The sequence below is a fragment of the Micromys minutus genome (assembly GCF_963924665.1).
Source record: "Micromys minutus genome assembly, chromosome: 19".
Taxonomy (NCBI): Eukaryota; Metazoa; Chordata; class Mammalia; order Rodentia; family Muridae; genus Micromys; species Micromys minutus.
The window spans coordinates 35,332,482-35,350,682 of record NC_137954.1 but is presented as its reverse complement, the minus strand read 5'-3'; the positions used below and the strand labels follow the sequence as shown (position 1 = coordinate 35,350,682).

General features: G+C 38.7%; 1 protein-coding gene across 3 annotated transcripts in view; it reads right to left on the bottom strand.

Annotated features, from left to right (window-relative positions):
* Window positions 1-18,201, bottom strand: part of DIS3L2 (DIS3 like 3'-5' exoribonuclease 2) — a 311,663-nt gene that overhangs the window by 162,351 nt on the left and 131,111 nt on the right. For all 3 annotated transcript variants that reach the window (XM_080933037.1, XM_080933039.1, XM_080933038.1), the window contains 2 exons: window positions 17,058-17,158; window positions 14,202-14,449 (listed from right to left, as the gene is read on the bottom strand). In XM_080933037.1, the coding sequence (XP_080789163.1) occupies window positions 14,202-14,449; window positions 17,058-17,158 (349 nt within the window). The remainder of the gene's footprint in view (window positions 1-14,201; window positions 14,450-17,057; window positions 17,159-18,201) is intronic.

Here is an 18,201-nt window from a genome sequence, read left to right as displayed (position 1 = left end):
TCAAATATCTGTCAGGAGGCTGGAATGCATCTTCTGCAACCAACTGATTATTATATAAATGTTATAGAACTTTTAAACATAAAGTGTGTTCAATTAAAAAAACAATACTGACTATAAGCAAGGAAGGATTAAAGGAAAGCATGGAAAAGCTAATATCCTCCAAGTAAAGAGCCTCAAAATGACAGCCATGACCCAAAAATGGACATGAGGATACAACCGATGAACCTATCAGCCTTGGGAGTCTACCACCTGGAACAACAGCACAACTGCACAGCTCTCAATGGCTTTCAGCTTGGGGAACTTCAGAAATAAGTAGAAAATAACATTAGCACTACCAGAGAAAAAAGATCCTGCTAACAGCTAGAAGGAAAGTGACGCTACTTATAAACACCAAGGTCACAAAGATGAAATGTCACCAAGTGAGGGTCATGGTGGGAGGAGTGGAAAAAGGGATGGCAATAAAACAGAAACACAAAGATTTCAGAAGAACTTAGAGGAAACTTGTGAATGGCAGATTGTGATGGGTAATCTCAGCTGTCTCTTGGTGGGACTTACAATCACCATGGAAAGGAATCTCTAAGCCTGTCTGGGAGGAACTATTTAGATTCAGCTAACTCATATGGGCAGCACCATTGGACAGGCTGGGGAAGAAAGCATAATTAATAATATTTAGTATAATTTTAATTCACTGAGTAAATGGAAAAGGGAGATAAACACAAGCATTCATGACTCCCTGCTTCCTGGTTGTGGAAAGAGTGTTATCTGCCACCTCCTGCTCACTCTGATGAATGGCACCCTTAAACTGTGAGCCAAAATTAACCTACTTTTTTTGTTTTATTCTTTTGTTTTGTTGTTTTGTCACAAAAATGAGGCAAATAACTAATATACAGACCAGGCCAAAGGAATCTAACACTGACATAGTTGAAGGTAAGTTCCAGATAGAAAGACTAGAAACCATTTTCAAATATATTACTAAGACAATGCTCCAGAAATAAGAGGAAATTCAGATTTGTCTGACAGGATAGATCACATCTCAGGAAGAACTAACATAAAAAAATACCAGAGAAACACATTCTAGGAAATTCATTCGATTTCAGAGTTAAATTCTTACAAATGCAAGATCTCAAGAGAACAAGGCTATCATAAACACCTACAGAAAACCTATCAGGTAAAAACAGAGGCCCACTAAGAGACGGAGACAGTCCTCCACAGAGATGAGCAGCCTCGGTTACTGGACCATATATGTGGCAAAGACAGTGTGAAGGAGAAAGATGGTAACAGTCAGCAAGGGATGGACTCAACCCCACAAACTGTCACCTAAGTCACATCAGCCACTGGGGCGTTACTAAAATCAAAGAGAAAAACATTTCTTTTTCCCATCTTGTGCTTTCTGTCCTGGCAATAAAATTTACCAGATTATAAACTGGGGCCAAACAATCTTAATTTCTTCATGAAATTAAAAGATGGCTTATAACAACAAAATCATATTTTAGTTATGCCTTCCAAATGAAATCAACATCTCCAAGTTCCTATTAGTAGTAATTAACATTTATTTTACTAAGTTTGAAAGAACATTTCTCAAGTGCCTCATTTAAATGAATTTATTATGGATTTCCATTGGAGATATATTTGATAGCTACACAGACTAAAGAGTTTGCAGAAGATAAAAATCTAATGGGTCAGCATGGTGAAAGAACTTGGGCTGTTGAGAAGGGGCCTTAGATGTCCCAGAAAGCCTCCCCTTTATCTAAGAACTAAGATCTGATCTTCCCTAAACAGTAGAATCTCTAAGCGAGAACAGGGAACTGACCTGTAGACTGTGTGTTTATCTTGCCAAAGTGTTTGTTTTGATATTTTAGTTTCAGTATACATTTCAAAACCATAAAAATAACTTTCATGTAGATGTATTGCCACTCAAATGGTATTGCTTTCTGTGTGCTTTCCTGGAACTGAAGTTACAGTGCCTGTGAGCTCATGGAGGCCAGAAGGGAGTGCGAGCCCCAGGAACTGAAGCTGACTATAAGTTTCCCTGGTGTGGGTGCTGGGAACTGAAGCTGGGCCATCTCTCCAGCTCACCATGACAACTTTCTGCAAATCTAAGACTGCTTTTGTTTTAAATTCAGTTTGTCAAAAAAAAAGAAAGAAAGAAAGAAAAGAAAAAGAAAAGAAAAAGAAAATCCCAGTACTAAAAAATAGTAGAATTTAGATTTGCAATAATAGCAAAGACAGGGGTAGGTCCTGCCCAACCAGGAAGACAAACTGAGAATATACATTCTACTTTATTTTAGTGTTCATTTTGTTTTTTAACCTTTAACTTAAAGAATAATTTAGTATCATTTTAAGATGCTTTTTGCTTTAATTTTCATTTGTCTATTGCAACTGTCATCTTGTTACATCTGTGCTTCCATCCTCCGAACCTAATATCAACATTCCTTCTATTGCTTTTCAGACCTCTGGCCAACCCTCTTTCCCTCCCATTATTACTTTAACTCCCTTTCGCCTTTTTCTATTCCTTTTCCACTTCATTACTTAAATATTGGCAACTTAAGCCCTAGGAAAACTATAATCCACGTGCTGCTATCTCTGAGCTTTATAGGAGACAAAATAAGTACGGTGCACAGTTATCTTCCTGACTCAAGTTAACAAACGCTATCTATCATTTAAATGTAATCAAAGACAAAATTTACATAAATATCTCACTTTTAAAAGGTCTTTGCCAATCCCAATGCAGAAAATGTCCTTTGACAAACAAACAATGCCACCAGGAAAAAAGTCCTAGAGAGAATGGGACTAGAGGAAACATACCTCAAAAAGAAAAGCGATATATGACAAACACATACAATATCACACTAAATAAAAAAAAAAAAACCACCTTGGAGCAATGCTATATAATCAGGAATAAAACAGGAATGTCCACTGTCCTCCCCTTTTTTCAATGCAGTGTTTGAAGCACTGTAGAGCAATAAAACAAGAGAGGAAATTTAAAAAATACACATGGGAATAGAAGTGAAGCTATCCTTGTTTACAGATGATATGATATTGTACATAAGTGGTCCCCAAAATTCTACCAATGTTGACTTAAAAATTCTACAAATGTTGACCTCGAAATAATCAAAACTGACTGATAATAATCAGTGTTTTTTCTGTACACTACTAACAAACTGAGAACAAAATCATAAAAGTCTCATTTACAATAGCCTCAATAAAATAAACTATCTAGGAATAAGCCTAATCAAGGGCATTGAAAGATGTCTGTCATGTAAAGTTTTTAAATCTCTGAAGATTTGTAGAAGACAATAAAAGATGGAAAGACAACCCTTCCCAATATTCATGAATTGATACAATTAATATTTTGGAAATGGTCATTCTAAAAAAAATCAACTTACAGAGTCAATGTGATCACAATCAGTTACAGTCCTTATGACATTATTCACAGAAACACTGGGAAAATGTACTAAAATTCATATGGAATCACAAAAGCAGCCCTGAACCAAAAGAACAATGCTAGAGGGATCACCACCTTAGATATAGTAATAAAATGGCATGATACTGGCACAAATACAGACATGTAGATCAAAAGCAAGACACAAGACCCAAACATGAGGTGACATTACAGTCATCTTATAGTTGACAGAGGCCAGAAATACAAGCAAGAGAAACAGCAGCACTTCTAACAAATTGGGCTGAGGAAACTGGATGTCCACAAAATGAAATAAGATGCCTATCTATCTATCACCCTGCATAAAAATCAACTCTAAATGGATCAAAGGCTACAGTGTGAAACCTGAAAGGCTTGAAACTGCAGAAGACAGCATAGGTAGTGTACTACAAGATACAGGCGTGGGAAATGACTTCCTGACCAGGAACCCACTCACTCGGGAATTAAGGCCAATGACTAACAGATGGTACCGCTCCAATAAAACTGAGGATTTCACTATTTGGCCTTTGTTTTGTTTTGTTGATTTGTTTGTTTTGTTTTGTTCTGAGCTTCATATGGCCTGTGAGTTGTTTCTGGGGTATTCAAAGCTTTCTGGGGCTAGCATCCAATTATCAGTGACTGCATATTATATCTGTTCTTTTGTGACTGGGTTACCTCACTCAGGATGATATTCTGTAGATGCATTCATTTTCCTAGGAATTTCATAAAGTCATTGTTTCTAATAGCTGAGTAGTACTCCATTATGTAAATATACCACAATTTTGTATCCAGTCATCTACTGAAGGACATCTGGGTTCTTTCCAGCTTCTGGCTATTATAAATAGGGCTGCTATGAACATAGTGGAGCATGTGTCCTTATTGTATGTTGGAGCGTCTCTGAGGTATATGCCCAGAAGTGGAATAACTGGGTCTTCAGGTAGGACTATATCCAATTTTCTGAGGAATTGCCAGACTGATTTCCAGAGTGGTTGTACGAGCTTACAACCCCACCAACAGTGGAGAAGTGTTCCTCTTTCTCCACATCCTTGCCAGCATCTGCTGTCATCTGAGTTTTTGATCTTAGCTGTTCTGACTGGTGAGAGGTGGAATCTCAGGGTAGTTTTGATTTGCATTTCCCTGATGACTAGGGATGTTGAGCACTTCCTTAGGTGCTTCTCAGCCATTCGATATTCCTCAATCGAGAATTTTTTGTTTAGCTCTGTACCCCGTTTTTTCATAGGATTGTTTGATTCTCTGGCATCTAATTTCTTGGGTTCTTTGTATATATTGGATATTAGACCTCTATCAGATGTGGGGTTGGTAAAGATCTTTTCACAATCCGTTGGCTGCTGTTTTGTTTTCTTGACAGTGTCCTTAGCCTTACAGAAACTTTCCATTCTCATTAAATCCCTTGTACAAATTGAGCTTTGTACAAGGAGATAAGAAAGGGTCTATTTTCATTCTTCTGCATTCTGAGTGCCAGTTGAGCCAACACCATTTGTTGAAGAGGCTGTCCTTTTTCCATTGAATTTTTTCAGCTCCTTTGTCAAAAATCAAGTGACCATATGTGTGAGGGTTCATTTATGGATCTTCTACTCTGTTCCATTGATCAACCTGCCTATCTCTCTACCAATACCATGCGGTTTTTAACACAATTGCCTTGTAATATAGCTTGAGGTCAGGGATGGTGAATCCTGTAGATGTTTTCTTGCTGTTAAGGATAGATTTCGAGATTCTAGGCTTTTTGTCATTTCAAATGAATTTGCAAATTGCTCTTTCCAACTCTATGAAGAATTGAGTTGGAATTTTTGTGGGATTGCACTGAATCTGTAGATTGCTTTTGGTAAGATGGCCATTTTTACAATGTTGATCCTTCCAATCCATGAGCATGGGAGATCTTTCCATCTTCTGAGATCTTCTTCAATTTCCTTCTTCAGGGATTTGAAGTTCTTGTCATACAGGTCCTTCACTTGCTTAGTTAAGAGTCACACCAAGGTATTTCATAATGTTTGTGACTATTGTGAAGGGTATCTTTTCCCTAATTTCTTTCTCAGCATGTTTGTCCTTTGAGTAGAGGAAGGCTACTGATTTGTTTGAGTTAATTTTATATCCAGCCACTTTGCTAAAGTTGTTTATCAGCTGTAAAAGTTCTCTGGTGGAATTTTTGGGGTCACTTAAGTATACTCTCATGTCATCTGCAAATAGTGATATTTTTACTTCTTTCTTTCCAATTTGTATACTTGGACTTCCTTTTGCTGTCTAATTGTTATGTCTCCACTTTCATTTCTGATTTTGTTAATTTGGATACTCTCTCTCTCTCTGCCCTCTAGTTAGTCTGGCTAAGGGTTTATCAATCTTGTTAATTTTCTCAAAGAACTAGCTCTTGTTTTTGTTGATTCTTTGAATGGTTCTTTTTATTCTATTTGGTTAATTCATGCTCTGAGTTTGATCATTTCTTGCCATCCACTCCTCTTGGGTATATCTGCTTCTTTTTGTTCTAGAGCTTCCAACTGTGCTGTCAAGTTGCTAGTGTTTGTTCTCTCCAATTTCTCTTTTGGAAGCCCTCAGAGCTGTGAGTTTTCCTCTTAGTATTGCTTTCATTGCATCCCATATGTTTGGGTATGTTATGCTTTCATTTTTATTAAATTCTAGAAAATCCTTAATTTCTTTCTTTATTTTTTCTTTGACCATGCTATTGCTGAGTAGAGCATTGTTCAGCTTCCATGTGTATATGGGCTTTTTGTTGTTTTTGTTGTTATTAAAGACCAGCCTTAGTCCATTTTAATCTGATAGGACACATGGGAGTATTTCAGTTTTCTAATATCTATTGAGGCTTATTTTGTGACTGACTATATGGTCAGTTTTGGAGAAGGTGCTGTGAGGTGCTGAGAAGAAGGTGTATTCTTTTGTTTAAGGTGAAATGTTCTGTAGATATCTATTAATTCCAATTGGTTCATAACCTCTGCTATAATGAATTACCAGAGTGAGATTTTAGAAAAATGTCATTGTTAATAGTGTATATTTAAATTTTAATAGTCAATAGTTAATTGCATATATTTAAAACTAAAAGTGAAACTATGTCTGAATTTTGATATTGCAATTATAGTTAAAGAAGTATTTCCTCAGTAGTGAGTTTATAATGATCATCATCACAAATCTTTCTCATCCACCAGGGATTTCCCATGAATACTGGATCCTAACATACAAATAACATAGGTAGTGTAGTCATGCTTCTTCCTGTTGGTGGAAGGAACTATGAGGGCATAAATACTCTCTATGAGAAGCATCAGACTGCCCTACATGATAAGGAAATGACAAAATTATTAAGGAAAGGGAACAGCTACAGACAAAAGAGGCTATAACAGAGACAGTCCTTCAAATCAGCCTGTTTACATAAAGGAAAATATGTTTGGAGTTTGTATTTGTATTGGTTAGTGTCCTCGGTAGCTTGTCTTCTTTTCTCTATTAAATATTCTTTGAATGCCAGCCTTAAAGATATTCTAGACCTAAGCCATACGTTCTTGTACATTATCATTACTACCCTTAAATAAACACTCTCACACATAATCACCCAAGTCTCCATGCAGATAAAATGGTATCATAGTCTTGAGAACCCACAAATAGAAAACAAACCCAGGCTGATCCTGGGGACCAAAAACCAGTAACTATACATAGTCTGGCTGCTGCTCAAGGTGTGGCAAACACAATGTCTATGGCTGTGTATTGTTCACACTGTTTTCCATAGTCAGGAGGAGAAGGTAAGTTACCTCCTCTTCTAGATCAGTTCTGTGACACAGCAAAAGGCAGCACTGAGGAAGGAGGATCTTAGGGAAAAATGTTTAAACAGTAAAAACACACAGGCGTTGGTGGAAAGTAAGTTTGTTGTTGATTTTGATTGGGGGGGGGGAGCTATTTGTTTGTTGGCCTCAAACTCAATATGTAGTTGACAATGGCCTTGAATTTCTTATCCTCTTGCCTCTGTGCCTGGCACTAGAAAAGAGGTTTAGCAATAACAAATGATTTTAGGGAAGGTCTTGAAGCAAAAGTGTGAATCAATATTGTTACAAATGGAGCAGCTAGAGGCTAAATGCAGGCTCAGTGTGTGGAAAGGCTGGCCCTACCCAAAGCCCACTCCAATGCATTGTAAGCAGGAGCATTAGGAACTGCAGTAGAGGTGGGTGACTCTGGCAGAATTTTTTTATGGAGATTTTTTTCCATTGCTGAAAGAGTTGGGTTCATCAAAACCAATTTCTCAGAAGAAAACAATTAAAATGCACAATAAAATTTTTTAAAAAGTTAACATTGAAGCTACAGCAGAACTCAGAGAATTCTTACAGCTAAAAAATTCCAGTTGCTACATAATTGACCTTTTGACACTAAATGACCTATTAAATTTGCAACGTGTGGTTCTTGCTGCTGAGGTCTACAGACAAACTAGCAAGCCTTCAGACCTGGAGCTGAGTTCCACAAGGGTTGACTTGGCTTCTGACCCTTATTTTCTGTGTCTAAGAGGAAGCAGAACCATCAGTGTCTAACTCCGGGCACCTTCTTCCTTGGCATGATGAGTCTGCAGAACTAGCTTCATCTACTTCAGAACACAGAGACTGGGGGTATGGGGGCTCCACCATGGGCAGCAGCTCAGCACTGTCAGTCCAGCAGAACTCCTGTAATCTTTTCAGCCAAATTAGGATGTTGTTTGGGTCGTGGGAACACACACGTTCCCAGAAACGGTTTCTGTTACTGGAGGAGAGGGTGCCTTCATGATGGCAGCTGGCAGGGGCTCCTGCTTCGACACAGACTACAGGCTGTCTTGGTGATTAGGCTCTCTGAGAAAGCAACCACTTAGAAGCCTGTATCAGCACTATTCTGCAGTCCCTTGACTTCTGCAACATTCAGTTTTTTTTTTTGTTTTTTTTTTTTGTTTTGTTTTTTGTTTTGTTTGGTTTTGTTTTTCCAAAGCTGATCCTTTCAGGCCACCAGGTGGAGCCCAACAGTCACACAAAAAAAGAGCCCCCTCCTTAGCCTGACCTGCTCCCCCCATCCCCATTAGCAAGGTACAGTTACAAGTCAGAAAAGGACTGGTAAAATCTCACTGTTTCATACAAATCAGCCTTTCCCTTAGAAGACTATTGAATAAGAAATGTGCCCTTGGGAAAGTGAAATACTCATTTTGTACAGGGAGGTGGGGGCGGGGTGTCGGTTAGCAAAAAGTTGTTTTTCTGCTTACTAATCTTGTAAACAATTCCTCTGTAGCATTAATTCCTGCCTTTTGCTTTGAGGGCCTGGTTACCAATGCAGTTTTCTGCTAACATTAAACAATTCATGTAAAGTAATTTTAGCCACACCATCAATTTTTATCTATTCCCTAAAGAAATTCAGTATCTTCCAAACCAAATAGAAGCCAGATGTAGTGACTCACAGCTTTGATTCCAGTACTCAGCAGACAGAAGCAGGTGGATCTCTTTGAGTTTGAGGACAGCTGGTCTACACAGCAAGTTCCAGGACAGCCAGTGCTATATGGCAAGACCCTTTCTCAACAAAACAAAACCTAAATGAGTATCTGAGGACTGGCCCTTCAAAAAACAAACAAACAAAAAATTCCCAGTGAAAAGCTAGGAGATAAAGAGATTCAAGCAGACTCCACTCAACCTTCCACTACATTCTAAGGCAATCAGAGCCTCTCTTCCCTTGCTCCCACATTGCTTTGCCATTAGCTTCAGAGCACTTTGCTGCCACCACTGAAATGAGAGATACTGCAACCTATTCTCTTCTCCTCACTCCAATAGCTTTGATTAAGCCCAGGCAGCCCCAAGTTCAACCAGAAGTCTCTCATCTTTGCTGCACTTGAACTGACCTATTCATTTCCCCTCCAAGTCCCCAAAATGTGTTAAATAATCTATGTCAGTTTGCTCTAGATCAGTTTCTGTCTTATATCCTCAGTCTTTGGTGTTACCCAAAAAAAGCTATTTGTTCCTTACAGTAGCTACTGTGAAACTCTTCCCTTTCCTTCAAGAGTTATCCTTACATTGTTTGAAAAGAAACCATAATAAACCTAGGAGGAAGTGACCTTGCTATCTTTGTGCCCACGACATCATAGGATAGGTGAGGCTGAGACAGTGATCTTCAGAGCTTTGGTAGTAGGTTTTACAAAGATCTAAGAAATAGCAGCATGAATGTCACTATGAGAGTTTCAAAAGGGAATGAAGATTTAAGAGAGTTGAAGAGTTCCTAAAACTGTAAATCTCATTACATAATTGCAAATCATTCCAGAGAGGAAGCCAATGTGGCTCTTTGGTTATTCTGGACAAGAGTCCACTACTAAATATTAAAAGTACTAAGATGCTGTGATTTATGATTAAAAGCAGTGGTCCCTAAATGCCAGCAAGAGCTCACTAAGACTACTGTTTGGGTTTTGAGAGAATTACAAGCCTAATAATTCACTAAAGGTAGTAGATATATTGTAAAGCAAATCTAGTGAGACTCTGTATGACAATGTCAACATCAAGACAGAAGATAACCCTAAAGACCATGGGTCTCCAAACTGTAAAGGCTTCTGGGATTCCCTTAAACTGAGATGCCAGTGACAGAGGAGATGCCAGAGAGGCAATTACAGCACATGGGAGCCAAGACCAATGGCTTCCTTATGATCTTCCCAAAGCTACTGAGGTCATATATTCTATAAATGTTCATATTCTTTTCAATCTTTTTGATAAATATTGGAACCTCCTAACACTGAAACACTCCACCTGATGTGCACACGTGTCATATGCTGTTACCACACACCGACCTTGGTGTCACAGAATTTTGGGTCTCCTTATTTTCCATTCCAAACTTCCCCTCATTCTCTATTTTCTCTTCAACCTTCATTTCTACCTAATCATCATTTATCCTTACCTATTTTTAGTTAGAATGAACTCACAGCCAAGTAAAATATCAAATAAGCAAGTGTAATCCAAACAGTATCTGACCTACAGTAGTGAAATCATTAGAAGCTATGTGAAAACTCCAAAGGAAGCCTGAGAGTTAACTAAGATTTTTTGAACGGCCTCTGAGTTGAATTGAAAATCTGAATATTTCACTGAGAGGTGAGAGTTACAACCAGTAAGAATAGTGTGCAAAACCTTGGAGCCATGAACAGATACAGCCATCTAAGGAAATAGCAAAAGACAGGGGGAACAGTGAAGGCTATCGTGGGAGTTTGGTAGTAGGTTTTACAAAAGGTCTGCTCTCTGGACAGTCATTCATTACCACCAGCATCTGCTCTCTGACTTGTCTAAGGTCTGAAGTTCTAAGATCCTTCTATCTTTTTTTTCCCATGAAAAGAAAACCCTTCTTTGTTTTTCCCCAAATCTTTTCACTCCACTTGTCTCCTCCACAGTTTTCCTGTTTCAGTTTTTCCTACTTCCTCTGGCTTCTACTTTCTAGCTGTTCCTTGGGCCCCTTTCTGTCCACTCAAGACTCTTGGTCCAGGAAATCTGTTAGCAAAGAGTTTTCTGTCTCCTGGGAAATGATCCTATACCTCCCCTTTCTTGTATCTCCTCCAAACCTTCATAAATTTATTTTCTTTCTGGGAAAGAACTTAAGACAATTTGTTTTGTACTATTGTAGGACCTCAAACAGACAGGACATTCATTTCTGATTTCTCTATGTTTCTTTCCAGAGAGTTGGGTTCACAGTCCTGCATATGAGGCAGAAAGCCACAGAAGCCTGGGTCCCACCTCTACTTCAAGCTACTTCTTAGAAAAATATCTGTCATAACTTGGTCAATGTAATTGTTTGCCCCGTGAATGTTGTCTTATGATCCAGACTTGAGAATGTGATCCTCAGACTAGCTGTGTATGCTGCTGTGCAGGTAGATGACCGCTGTGCCAAGTGAAACAAAGGAGCTCGGCTCACAAGCAGAGGGTGGCTGGTCTTGTCAGGGTGCTTGAGAGAAAAGCAGTATGTTTGCTGCTTTGCTAGTTATGAATTTCTCATAATCCTTCCTCATGGGTTTCATGCCCTGGATTTTAGGAGAACCACCAGCTTCTAACAGTAATTTCCATGTGATTTAAATTAGTGCAGGTGGGACTCCATTTCTTAGAATCAAATTATCTCTTTGCCATTTATATCAAGGACTTCTATTAGTCACAATTTCCAGAACTGACTCTAGCTTGCTCACCCTGCACTTCTCCAGTGGTACAGCACTTTACACATACTGAACTAAACTTATCCAACAAAGAGAAATATAACTTTGGACTTAAATAATTGATAACAATTTCAAGGGCAGAAGAAGCTCAAGACTCTGTAGGGAAAAGAGAAGAAATCCTGGAGGAAGCCACCTTAGCTAATTTGGGTTTTAGGCACTGTTTATGTGGCAGCTGACCATCCACTCCCACCCACTGCAACTACTACCTCATGTTCTTCGTCAAAGCCTGGCAAAGATGAAGGAGGAAACCTAGGCCACTGTAGCACATCATGTGCAGACTGAAACAGTGACCTCAGTCCCTAAAGATCAGTAGGCGATAGCCAGAACAAAACGGCGGGGACCACCAACAGCTCAACAGCTGCGGCTCTCACCCTCTGGGCAGCAGATGCCATCTGAGAACCTTGTTATGGAAAGCTGTCCTGCTTTATTTTATAAGTAAACTTCATCTTTTCACAAAGAATTTAGAAAACATGGTTTTAGGAAATATAATTTGAATGTCTTTACATTACAAATGTAGACAAATCATAGTTTTTCATCTAAATATGATAATAGTCAAGCTTTACTTTGGAAGTTACTTAACATATGATTATCATTTTAGGATATTCTTTTTTTTTAGAACCAGTGAATACACTTGCTGTTTCCAAGGCCTGGATCCCTTGTGGCTGCTGCTGCCACACTTAACTCAAGCCAAGGGTTCCTGATGAAATAAGGGTTCAGCTGTGCATGAAGAATATATAAGGTCCTTCAGAAACTCACACCAGGATGCCTTCCTGACTACACCCTTAGACTTGAATACTCAGGAAATGGCCCAATCATGCTTTCACAATGGAGTATGGTAGAAAAGCAGATAAAAGGCAGCTGGATTTCCTGCTCCAACAGGACAGTTTCCCTTGTCACTGCCCTTCAGAGTGTGGTAACACAGTCAGCAGGGGTAAGTGGCACAACCATCATGAGTCTCTTTGATTTGATAGTGGGAAACTGGCAAAGCCTATGAGAAGGGTTATTTGGAGCTTGAAAGGCTGATGTCACTCTTTGAGAATGAGTTAGGCATTAAAATGATGAGACTACAAACTATATACTTGAGAGCAGAAGAGAAAGTACAATGGTTCTTAAGTGGCTCTGAGACCATGGATATTACTCCAAATGGAAAAGGGGAATAGGGTGAGGCTTCTTAAATTGCATCAGTATGACACATGATATAGATAGATAGATAGATAGATAGATAGATAGATAGATAGATAGATAGATAGATAGATAGACAGAAAGACAGATATATACATACATACATATATAAGTAGATAGATATACACATATGTACATATATAGATGATACATATATACATAGGTAGACACATGCATATACATACATATACACATAATATATACATGCATCCATCCATACACATAGATCACAGATAGATACATACATACATACACAATACATAGATCATACATACATATATACATGCATAGATAGATAGATAGATAGATAGATAGATAGATAGATAGATGATAGATAGATAGATAGATGGATAGGTTTGTTGGTTTGTTTTGTTGAGAAGGGTCTCATTATATAGCTTAGAATGGCCTTGAGATCCACATGCCTTGATTTTCTCAGGGCTGAGGATAAAGGACTAAAGAGTGGGCCACCATGCGTGGTTTAATACATAGATTTTATGTGGTTGAACTGACTAAGCATTAAGAACATACAAGTAGAATAAATCTAACAAAAGCAGTACATAGTGGCCAGCTGTCATTCATTCAGCATTAGCTCTGATAAGCATACAGCATCTCCAGGAGGGTATTAAATGATTTAGATGAGCACTACACTGAACTACAAGTAAATGTCTAGACAGACTCCTCTACTTTAGATGCTTATATTTTATTCCCTGTGATGCAAATACTAGACACCATTATAAAAGGTCAAAATAGTAGCTAAGACAATGTGACTTTCTTACAAAATGAACACTGGCTATAAGAAGAAATAGGTGTAGCATTTATAATGAAGGTAGAACAGATTCTTCAAACAAAATAAAATGGCAATCTTTAATAGTCTAAGGACCATGGCATACATGCTTAAGTTAGAGTGATTTTTGACAGCTTCCATCAAAACGTGGTACCCTTGCATTCTTCCCTATCTCCAATGCCATGTATGAAACCTTTGGCATTATTTAAATTGAAGATCACCGTGAACAAGCCCAACATTCAAACATGTCTCCATGTTCACATTAAAGCAAAGCAGCCATGGATTCCCTGAATATGGAGGGATGCCTCATATTTTAACTGAGGTCTGAAATTAGAAGACTGGCTGTTTAGTACAGGAACTCACCCCAGTACAAGCCCCAGTGGTATTTATGCTACAGCAAGAAGTCTAGAATGTACTTATATTTTATGCCAAAAGCAATGCTGTCTGTCTGGTAAGTCAAGCCATCTATAGGTGACCTACAGGCAATTTTTGGAAGATCGAGGCCAAACTGCACCACTACCCAGGTTTTTAGTAAGAAGCAAGACCTAAAGTACATAAGCTGCTCACACAAAGCCCGCCCACACTGCCTTTGTTCTGTGCCCTGCAGTTTTCTGCCAGAGATCACCTACCCCAGGGCAAAATTACAGTCCTCCTTCCAGTCTATGATGCGGCAGATGAACAGCGTGTTGGCATAGTCTTTAGGTCGAGTCATGAAGTCCTGGGGACAGTCCTTGAGAGGTACATAAATTCTAGGTACTCGGTGGTCTGAAGGAGAAAACAGGGCGTATTTCTTAAACAGGTCACTGTTCTTATCAGCTAAGAGTTTCAGGATGCCGGTTGCTGCTCGGGAGTGCTTTTTCTCCAAGATGTAAACCACCTGAAAACATCAAAGACAAAGTCATTGTTTCTCTATATGAGGATCAGTCAGAAAGTCAGAAGGACATTATCTGATCAACTAACTGATCAGTTATCTGAACCTAACTGCTTTAAGAGTTCACTATGAAGTGGCTTTCTGAACTACTCTGTAACTAAGAGACCTAGATATAAGTTGCAACAACTTGAGTATTCAGGAAAAGAAAGAAACTATTAAACAGATGGATAAATTAGGTAAAAGTGCTTTTGACAGCCATGTCCTATGTCTTATAAAGATATGTGCAGCCTAGCAGGAATGAACAGCTCCAAGAATCTGTTCCGCCCTTATATATTTCCTATAACAACAATACGAGAATTTCCCAAGAACAAAACAGTAACTGCTTTCTTTAAAGATGTTATTAAACATAAAACAATTACTGTTCTCAATTGGGATATAACTTCTATTTCTCTGCTCACATCTCTTGTTTTCTCAAATGTGTCCAGAGAATGTGTAATGCTTACAATAGCTTATAATTGGGCTTTTGTTGGATAACCCAGTATCTTGGGCATTGACACCAACTGAACATCTTTTCTCACTTAATATAATTGTTTTGGTTCTTGGTATATATAGTTCTTATGGAGTTTCTACTGTATTGTGGATCTCTAGGCTATCACCTTAAGAGTCTCTCAGTCCTACTTAAACCTCTCATAGACAGAAGCAGAAATCATATTCAACTTCAACATACTTTAGCCTACTGAAGTGGACTTCAGTTCTCATGATAACTCTGTTTTCAATGTAATTTTGATATGTCTGGTTTATATAGTAACACTGGACTCCTACTACTGTTTGCTAGTTATTCCTGTGAGGTAGAAGACAATCTCCTAGGTTAGGCCACCAGGAAGTATGAAAGGGATATCTCTGGCCTTCAAGGACAGAGTCTTCCAATTTGGAGTATCTTCTCAGAGCAGGATCTCCCTTGCTGGTACTACCTGGCTGCTCAGCATCTCTAGGTACAAGAGAGGATTCCCCAGGCCATAGGGACCATAGGCCTGTTGAGGAAGGAAGGACCTTACTAACCAAAGGCTAAATCTTCTGGATGAGGAGAAGGAGCTTTTTGTGTCAGGCTGCCCTTTCCACTGTGGTCTCTGGCAGCCTGGTGCCTGAGTGGGGAAAAAAGGCTTCCCGAGTCTCATGTTTCTTGTGGGGTCTCTTGAAGCCAGTCAGATGCCTGCTGTGTCTTGGTAGGGAGAGAGGTTAGGGGCCTGAGGTAAAAGGAGAGCCCTTTCTCCTGCCCATTTACTATCCAGGGCTCCCAGTCAATTTCCTTTGCCAGTGCTGCCAGGATTACCTGGTATTTCTGGAGTTTCATGTTAGATCTGAGGAGTGAGTCTCCTTGCCCCACCCTCTTTTGCTGGGCTAGATTCAGAAACACAGGGTGTGTCACCCTCTAACTTTCTTGAGCTCTAGAGCTCCTAACTAGTTCATCCCCCCTTTCTACTGTTCATAGTTCTTCTCTTATTATCATCTTTCCAGGATTTATAGTTATGTTTAGTAGGAGAAAAACCAGTCCATGCCACAGTGTTTAAACCAGAAGTCCTCGCTTACCCATTTAATTTTTGATACTCTGAAGTACAGAGTGCAGCTGAGCATTACCTATTATACATTCAATGTCAGATGCCCTGGGAATGATTCTAACTCCACATACATTTTGCATGGAAGTACTATTTTTTTCCTTATCATTTTAGGTCCAATTCATTATGAAATATTATCTAACAGAGAGAAGAAGAAAGGAGATATGCATGGTGGTGGCAGGAAATTATAGACACAAGTTCCATGAACAGAGGCCAGCTTTAACTAAAGTCACAGAGGATTATAGCTCAGAAAGTCAGAATTTGATTTGACAAGGCAAGCACAATGTATAATTTTTATGTAAACATTCCTTATTTATTTAATATAAACTCTAAAGAAAAATTGTAAATACTGTACAGGTGAGACAAAACAGGTAGAGCTTTGTCACATGTATGTTATATATCGTATATAAATATGTAGTATATAAATAATATACAATACACAGATGATAGAGTGATAATTTACACATCCTTCATGACAAAAACACAGGAGGCAACCAAAGAGCTGTGAGAAGAGGAAGGCAACACCCCCATGCTGGGTCCCCTCACGATAGCCCTTCCCACCCAGCATATCTTAACATAGCTGTCCCCAAGAACACCTAGTGAGATGAAGCTCTGGATGGCCCATGAACAACAGCAGGACATACACAGTGTAACAGCATATAAACTCCTCAGGGAGACAGGCAAGGGAGCTCCTCTCAGCGAAATGGTTGGTGTGCAACCCGGAGTAAATACTGATGTTTGTTTCACACTACAGCTTCACTATATCTCTTGTCTTTGCAGCACGTGTGCCACCAAGAGTAAGAGCCAACTATATTTGGTCCTATACCTGAAGATGCCACTAATATCCCAAATTAAGCAAATAAAGATACAATTCACATGTTTAAGTTACAGAAATTCTATCCACTTTCCCTAATTTACAGTTTCTATTGCCTTTCTGATTAACTGAGCCGTTACAGTTCTGATGAGCATCCCAAGTGACAAGTAAAGAAAATGTGGGGGACCTTTGCTGATTTCTGGAGTGACTTCTCCGATAAGGCTCTTGTGTCCTGTGTTGTGGGTGTGTTCTCGCCTTTCATAACTGGAGCACTAGAATCTTCTTTTCCTAAGTCAGAGGGGAAAAAAGAAGAAGAGGAACTAGTTAGTTCCATGTCCACTGGGCACACAGATACTTAAATTCATATTAGAAAGGCTCATGAAGGTCAAGTACTCCATAGAACCTCTTCACAGAAGAGGAATGAACACAGGCAGCAGTTGGGCAGCAGTTTGGATGAAGCCAAACATGTCATATCTGAGCCAGCGCTGAACACCTACTCTTAGCAGGCTAGCTTTGACCTATCTAACATACTTACATACTAAATAGCATAAATGTAGAGAGCATTACAATTAAATTGTTCATGAGTCAAAATGCCAGAAAGGAAAATGTCCACATGCCTCCAAGTACACAGCAAAGAATGAAAGTGAAAAGTGAGTTTACTGTGTACATTTTGTAAAATAAATTAAGTAAAAGGAACACAAACCTTTACTTTCTTTTTAATTGATCATTCTTACAGAGTGCAGATGAAGAGTTACTTACAAGAACATGGGTGACCCCAAAACAATCATATCACCATAAAGTCCTACTCTTTCATAGTTGACAACTTCACAGAAGCTAACTATAGCACAGAATCCCTGAACATTAATAAAGTACTTTGGAAAGCCAAAATGAAAAAAAAAAATAAAAAAGAAAAGAAAAGAAATGGTATTGAATGAATGAATGAATGAATGAATGACCAGATCCAATTCTAAATTTCCTAGTTTTCAATTCTTACTGACAAGGGTTGTTGCTATAACTGAGCACTTGCTTTGATGCATAAGGCCCCAGATGCAATCCCCAATATTGCTAGGAAGGAAATAGAGTCTTAATAGTATCATAAGAAGAATAAAGTGCGTAAAGACCTCTAATCCTAATTTTCTATTCTTAAACGTTGCAATGCACATTCACCCAAGAAACTGAAATAACATCACCTTAAGGTTGCAGTGTCAGGCTTTGTACTAGAAGCATTTTATTAAAAACACCCATAACCAAATGCAACAAATTAGATTTTCTGAAATTTTATTTTTTATCTTACTTGTTATACTTTCTCTGAAAAACATTTTTTTCAGCTA